The sequence below is a fragment of the Mirounga angustirostris genome, unplaced genomic scaffold, assembly GCF_029215605.1.
Source record: "Mirounga angustirostris isolate CCGP_5_RB_7025 unplaced genomic scaffold, mMirAng1.0.hap1 SCAF_13, whole genome shotgun sequence".
Taxonomy (NCBI): Eukaryota; Metazoa; Chordata; class Mammalia; order Carnivora; family Phocidae; genus Mirounga; species Mirounga angustirostris.
This window is the reverse complement of record NW_026991721.1, coordinates 39,142,759-39,150,375: the sequence shown is the minus strand read 5'-3', so window position 1 is coordinate 39,150,375 and position 7,617 is coordinate 39,142,759. Positions and strand designations below refer to the sequence as shown.

General features: G+C 55.2%; 1 protein-coding gene across 2 annotated transcripts; it reads left to right on the top strand.

Moving 5' to 3' along the window:
• The first annotated feature begins 3,073 nt into the window (after positions 1-3,073).
• On the top strand, positions 3,074-7,299 carry MYOD1 (myogenic differentiation 1). 2 transcript variants are annotated; one of them, XM_045894049.3, is made up of 5 exons: positions 3,074-3,909; positions 4,326-4,430; positions 4,908-5,541; positions 6,017-6,095; positions 6,373-7,299. In XM_045894049.3, exons 3-5 carry the CDS (start codon positions 4,912-4,914, stop codon positions 6,621-6,623), a joined length of 960 nt encoding a protein of 319 aa, XP_045750005.1. In that variant the 5' UTR covers positions 3,074-3,909; positions 4,326-4,430; positions 4,908-4,911; the 3' UTR covers positions 6,624-7,299. The 2 variants fall into 2 exon arrangements, with proteins under 2 accessions (XP_045750005.1, XP_054367996.1); XM_054512021.1 differs by lacking the exon at positions 3,074-3,909 and having other exon boundaries at positions 3,922-4,430.
• Positions 7,300-7,617: the final 318 nt, after the last annotated feature.

Genomic DNA, 7,617 nt, shown 5'->3' with positions numbered 1-7,617 from the left:
AGCCCTCCTTTCCCATCTGCTGTCAAACGAGCTCCTCATTGTGGAGACCAGAGAACCGAGGGCCAGGGTGAGGCGTGCACTTGCCCACCAGTCTGCTCAGCCCTGAGTTGGAGGGAGAGGTGCTGGGGGATGCCCCCTCCTGGAGGTCCCTCGGCCCATCGCCCCTGGCTTCTCCCAAAACAAGTCCGGCACTTGTGTCCCCAAGGGGCACCCTTGACTAGACTCTACACCTATAAGAGTTTGGACTCTTTCCACTTCCAAATTTGTCCTTTTCCCCCTCTCTGGCCCCAACCCAGCACTAGGATTGAAAAAGGGCACCAGCTCCCAGAGCAGACACACTTCTCCCTGCTCTTTCAGCAACGGGGATGGAATGGTGGTGTTGGCAAACTTGTCGCCAAAGATGTGGTGTCACCACAAGGAGAGTGACCCTGGTCAGGCATGGGTCCCCACCTGGGAGGCCTGTAACAGCCACTGAGTCCAGTGATTCCCAAACTCTTCAAGCCGCAGGAGTCTTGTACCAAACTAAATCCTACTTGGAACTCTAATAGAAAATTGACAGCATGCCACCGGGCTGTGTGTGCTTCCTAGTTACGGAAGAAGATGAAGCTCCAACGTGAGTTTAAAACTGTCAAAGCAGTTTAGATGTCTAAGCCACAAGTGATAATATATTAAATGTTTGGTAAGTCTGAACATACAACATTTACTTATCCTAAAGGCACCTTGATGATGACCCCAAGGTGGTTTTGGTGAATGCAAAACACAAAATGCAAAGTGCAAAATGCAAATCTTTTAAGTCTTAGCATTAAGTCTTGCTTGCTTAGGCTTGAGAAAAATTTATATTTGCATGGACAAGTGATTTGAGGAGCTCACCTGGAAATCTCAGGGTACTCTATCATCAAACGGTTGATTCATTCATTGATTCATCCAACGAATATTTATTGAGAACCTACTGTGTTCCAGGCACTCTGCTGCTTGCTGATGTTGCAACAAGTAGGAAGAAATATGTGTTTCGATCTAAATCACTAATACAACAATTATTTGCATTTCTCATAATGAGCGTATAAGACAAATGAAAAGATACAAGCTTCTAGTAAGTGCCAAATCTATAGTACGCTATTAAGATATTGCAGCAGGGCATGTGTAATTGTTCAACAGGCCCTGAGTCTTACCTGGGCAGAGCAAGGGTGACCCAGCATGTATGTTCAATAGTGTACGTGACTGTCTAGCTTAGAAGAGGTACAACCATCCTCATTAATGACATATTTCACGGTATTCAAATATATGCATAGAGATTCAAAGGGCAGGAGGCCACCCATTCATTCATTCCACATTTATCAAGTTCTTACTATGTGGCAGCCACTGTGATGATTTCTGGAGATGCTGTGGTGAACAAAACGTTTTTGCCTTCCTGAGGCTATATCCATCAATGAGTGAATTAAGAAGATAAGTACAGAGTGGCCGTGTGAAGAAGGAAATGAGCAGAGTGATGTGACCCAGCTACATTAGAGAAGATGGTCAGAGACATCCCCAGGAAGTGATGTTTGAGCTGAGATCTGAAATAGGAAAAGCAGCAATCGTGGGAGGAGCTGGGGCCAGGGCTATAAGCAGCAAGTGCAAGGCTCTGAGGCCAGATAGTGCTCTCGGTGTTGAAAGACAGGAAAGGAGCTTAGACTAGAATGGAGTGATCAAAAGGGATGGTGGCTCCAGAAGAAATCGGACAGATACTCTGAGGCCAACTCGTGTAGGACCTTACAAGCTAGTGTAAGGCGATGAGACTTTATTCTAAATGCAACCAAGAAGCTCTTAGGGAGTTTAAAGCAGGAAAGGGATATCATCTCATTTATGTGTTTAAAGGATTATCAGGCTGCTGTGTAGTGGACAGATTATGCTGGGGCAAGAGTGGAAGAAGTAAGGAGAGCAGCCAGGAAGCCATGGTGATCATCCATGCCGGGAGAGTGGCAGCTTAGTCCAGGATGGCAGCACTGGGGATGGAGAGACTCCAATGTCTCAGTGCACAGGGCTCCCCCCTGCCCAGACCTCCCCGTTGGAACTCCAGCCTCATAAAACCCCTGCCTACCTGATCTCTCCACCTGGATGTTGAACACCCATCTCAGATTTTGCCCCAGCTTGGACTCTTGATCTGCCACCTGCAAACCTGCTGTTCCCCAACTCTGTTCTGCCCCGAGTCATCCTCAACTCCTCTCTTGTCTCCCTGCCTACACCCAATCGTGAAAAATTCTTGTTGGCTCCATCTTCAAAATATATTTGGAATTTAATTACTTTCCACCATCCCTACTGCTGGTACCCAAATCTAAATCACCATCACCACTTACTTGGATCATTACAATAGTCTCCTAATGGTCTCCCTGCTTCTGCCTTTGCTCTCCATAACCTGTATGCTCTTGTTAAAATGTAAGTCAAACAGTAACATTCTTCTCTTCCACTCAAGCTCTCCAGCGGCTTTCCATCTCAGAATTCAAATCCTTTGTCCCTTTCTGACCCCATCTCCTACAACTCTCCCACTTGCTCATTCTGCAGCTGACATACCAGCCTCCTTGCTGTACTTTAAATATGACACAATCTTGCCTCAGGACCTTTGCACATGCTCTTCCTTCTATCTGATTCCAGATATCTGCTTTTGCCCTCCCTTCATTCTGGTCTCGCTCAAATGTAATCATCTCAGAGAGGCTTTCCCAGACCACTCCATATAATGAAATAATCTCCATCGCTTTTCCCGTTTGCTTTATTTTTCTTCATAGAACTTAAAACTTCCTGACATCACATATTTTTGGCTTATTTGTTTATTACCTGTCTCCCTACCCTACAATGCAAACACCACAAGAGCAGAGTCTCAGTGTTATTCATTGCTGTATCCCCCAACACCTAGACCAATACCTGGCACATAATGGATGCTCCATACTATGTGTTGAATGAATACATGAAGGTGGTGTTATAGAGTGAAGGGAGGTGACCACATCAGGAAGGAGACCTTCAGCACTACTAGTGGCAGAGAAGTGAAGAAGGCAGGGTTCCAAAAGAGTCTGATAGGTTTGGTGGGAAGAAAGAGCTTCCCAGGGTCCAGGGAGCCAGTTAGGACAGCTTCCTGAAGTTAGTGGGAAAGGCACAATGGTAACTCTTGCTTCTATCTGTAGGCGCTGGGGGGGAGAGACCCCTGTAAGGGTATCTCATCCAAGGGAGACCTCTAGCCAGAACGCTGATAGGAAGATTTGGACTAGAGATTTAAGAAGAGGCTGAGAGGCATTCTGGGGGTGGGGGTACCCAGGGCTTGTGAAGGAGCCAGAGGTCCCATGAGGTGGTTGCCTCCTCCTTCTAGTCCCAGTCTTTCCAGTGGGCTTGCTGGAAAGAAATGCAGCTCAGACTTCAGCAGAAGCTAAGCCCTGACATTACATGGGCCTCTGTCAGGGCTCAGTGCCCCAGCCAACAGCTGGGAAGACAGCAGGGAGCACAGAGTCCAGTCTGTGCCAACGACAGAAGCAAGCCCTCTTGATAATATCGCCTTGCATCTCGGACTGAGGGCCTCCACATCTTTGGTCTCTTTCGATTCTCACCACCATCACAATCACTCCAAGAAATCGCTCTTATTATCCCCAAATTTACAAAGTGGGGAAACTGAGGCTTGGAAGGCGATATGACTTCGGCAAAATCACCCAGGAAGCTGTGGGATCTGGACTCGAACTTAGATCATTGGTCTGCACACTCTACTCTCAAAAGATCCCACTCTGAAATGGGGTTCTCACGCTGAGTCTGGGCTTTCGAGGCCTTTGAGCAATGAACTTCACTGGTGCCCCGCTGTGCGCAAGAAGGAGGGAAAAACAGCAGTTTTCTTTCCAGCCGAAGACACATCTCCACCCGGACCCACACAGGACACTCCGCTGCGGAAACACACAGGTCGAGTTAGGCAGGAGTTCACTTTCCTCCCTCCGGGCCGGGGCGGGACCTGGGCTTGGAGAGACTGGCGAGAAGCTTTAGCAGCCATTCTCCTCTTCTGCAGAAATGCGGCTGCGTTTCTAAGCGTCCAGAGAAGGTGGGGTGGGCCCACGGCCCTCTGAGCCACTCCCGGGTAGGAACTGGCCGAGTGACGTGGCCGCCACGTCCAGTTTGTCTCAGGTTCTTCCACTTAGACTCTAATTCTCACTGCAGGTTTCTTTGCCTCTGACTCTTGCTTTCTGCTCTCTGTCTCTGTCTCTTGGCTGTCTCTCTCACTGTCTCACTATCTCAGCTCTGAGTGTGTCTCTGCCCTGTTGCCATGGGTCTCTCTCTCTAAATCTCTCGCGATCTGTTTTCTACTCCCACCCTGCACCTAGGTCCCCCGTAAATCAGAGGACAGAGGGAGACCCAAAGTCAGCTTGGAGTTGAGCGCGCGCGGCCAACATTTCCCGAGGACATAGGACGAGTACGGTGCTGGAGAGGTTTGGAGCGAGTGTGCCCCGGAGCCAAGTGCAGCCGCGTTGGGCTGCCGGCCTCTGCCTTCCTCCCAGCCTAGGGAGGGGTCGGAGCGCGCGCGCGCGCGCGGGGCTCGAGGGGTAGGGGGCTGGCCAGTCTCTTGCCCCAGCGGCCACCCTGGGGATCCCAAGCTCCTCCCCACCTTGTTTCTATTGGCCTCGGGCGCCCCCGCCCCCAGCCGCCCGCTCGGGCTCTGGGGCCCTTAAGCTACTACCGGATAAATAGCCCCGGGCGCCTCGCGTGACGATAGGGGTGGGGAAGCCCCGGGGCGCTGCCGCCGCTTTCCCATCAGGCCGGAGAGGACGGGGCAGAGCGGGGGGGGGGGGGGAAGTGGGGTGTACATTCAGACCCCCGGTACTTTACTACCGCACGGCCAAGACTGCAGAGAGGCAGAAAGTTTCGGGCAAGCCCTACCGAAGCTAGGACTGCGCCACCCCCTGCAGGGACATGGAGCTGCTGTCGCCGCCACTCCGAGACGTAGACTTGACTGGCCCCGACGGCTCCCTCTGCAACTTTGCCTCCGCAGATGATTTCTATGATGACCCGTGTTTCGACTCCTCCGACCTGCGATTCTTCGAGGACCTGGACCCGCGCCTCGTGCACGTGGGCGCGCTCCTGAAGCCCGAGGAACACTCGCACTTCCCTGCGGTCGTGCACCCGGCGCCAGGCGCGCGCGAGGACGAGCATGTGCGCGCTCCCAGCGGGCACCACCAGGCTGGCCGCTGTCTGCTGTGGGCCTGCAAAGCGTGCAAGCGCAAGACCACGAACGCCGACCGCCGCAAGGCCGCCACCATGCGCGAGCGGCGCCGCCTGAGCAAAGTCAACGAGGCTTTCGAGACGCTCAAGCGCTGCACGTCCAGCAACCCGAACCAGCGGCTGCCCAAGGTGGAGATCCTGCGCAATGCCATTCGCTACATCGAAGGCCTGCAGGCGCTGCTGCGCGACCAGGACGCCGCGCCCCCTGGTGCCGCCGCTGCCTTCTACGCGCCTGGCCCGCTGCCCCCAGGCCGTGGCGGCGAACACTACAGTGGCGACTCAGACGCGTCCAGCCCGCGCTCCAACTGCTCCGACGGCATGGTAAGGCCAGGACCCCCAGCTAGAGAAGTGAGGGCAGCTCTTGGTAAATCTGGGACGTGTTTCCGAGCGCGGGAGCGGGCCCGCCAGAGGGAGGTTTGGGCTGGGAACCTTCCCGCGAGTGGACCCCGGTGTCCTGAGCAGCTGTCACTGGGGTGGCCTGGTGCCTTGGGGGCGCACGGGACAAATGCGAGCCACCCTACTGGGGGCGCTGTTAGAGCTCTGCTGCAGCGACATGAAGATCTGCTTTTCTCCACTTACCCTATTTACAAAATGCAGATTTATGCACCTAGGCGACTATCCACCCTCTAGTTGGCCCGGGAGGAGGCTGCAGTCAGCTCCTGTCCGCCCCGATCCCCCAACCAGGGCCCAGAACTCGTGGCTGAGACTGGGGAGTTGGGGCGGGGTGGCTACCGGGAGTGATGCTTTGGCCCCACGCGGTCCCCGAGCCTGACTCGGGCGCCCTTGACGTTTGCAGATGGACTACAGCGGCCCCCCGAGCGGTGCCCGGCGGCGGAACTGCTACGATGGCACCTACTACAGCGAGGCGCCGAGCGGTGCGTATTTGCGCCTCCTTCGCACGTTACCCCCTTTGAGCTGCCCTGGCCTCCCTCTATCTAGGACCACCCCCCCTCCCCGCCCCCAATCCTGGGAGACAGTACAGGGAATGAAATACTAAGCGTGCGGCTTCCTCCCTTTTCGCTCCGGACACTGCCTGGGTCCTCTCGGACTCGGGCAGGCTTTCAGTTTCCTGTCTGCCCCAAAGCACTGAGCCTGTAGGTGGGAGATTTGTTCGCTGCTCAACTGCATACTAACCTACCCCTCCCCGCGCAGAACCCAGGCCGGGGAAGAGTGCTGCGGTATCGAGCCTCGACTGCCTGTCCAGCATCGTGGAGCGCATCTCCACCGAGAGCCCCGCCGCGCCCGCGCTTCTGCTGGCGGATGCGCCGCCGGAGTCGTCTCCCGGCCCACAAGAAGAGGCCGCCCAGAGTGAGGTCGAGCGCGGCGCCCCCACCCCTTCCCCGGACGCCGCCCCGCAGTGCTCAGCGGGCGCAAACCCCAACCCGATCTACCAGGTGCTCTGAGGGGGTGGGCGGCCGCATGGGAGGGCTCCGCTGCCTGCGCGCCCGAGGGATGGTGCCCCTAGAGTCCCTCGCGCCCAAAAGATCGAGCTTAAATGCTAACCCCCACTCCCAACCGCGCTTTAAAAGCGACCCCTCCCGAGTTGGGAGAGGCGGGAGAACGGACGTGTGTTTCCACTCCCGCGCTCCACAGTAAGGACACAGTCCTTTTCCACGCAGCACCCTTCCCTGACACTCGCGGCGATGGTCTTTAGGTGTTCCTCCTTGAGGGGCCAGACCCTTCCTCTTCCTTACCCCGATTCCCTGGGCGGGGTGGGACCCGCGCAGATCTAAGCCCCGCCTCCGGGCGCCAGTGCGGCTGAAGGGGGCGTGGCCTCCCTCCCAGAGCCCCGGGCGGCTTTGCTCTTCCCCAGCGCCTGCGGGGCGCGCTCGCGTTCCGCGTGTAACAAGTGTAACAGTAAGCACTTCACCCCCTCCCCCAGTTCAGGACCACTTTTTGTAATACTTTTGTAATCTATTCCTGTAAATAAGAGTTGCTTTGCCAGAGCAGGTGCCCCTAGGGCTGTATTTATCTCTGAGGCATGGTGTGCGGTGCGACAGGGACTTTGTACGTTTATACGGCAGGTGGGTGAGCCGCAGGCGCTCGCTCAGGTGTTCGAAATAAAGACGCTAATTTATACCGCGGTGGCTCCGACTTTCCCTGGGGATGGGGCTAGGAAGGGAGGAAACCCCGAAAACTTGGGCCAGCTGAACCGCAGCGACCCCTGTAGGCGGAGGACGGATTGCAAGAAAGGAGCCTGGGGCGGGCTAGGAAGGGAGGGGTGCGTTTGGCTCCTTATCCGTGGGGGAGGTTCCTCTGACCCATCACTACACGCAGCAGGTCAGTGGTTCTTGTGTCAGGATGCATTTTAGAATGATTTGAGTAGTGAAAAAAAAAATCCATGCCTGCCCCACTCGCCAGAGATTCTGATTTAATATATCTGCCCCTGATATCCGG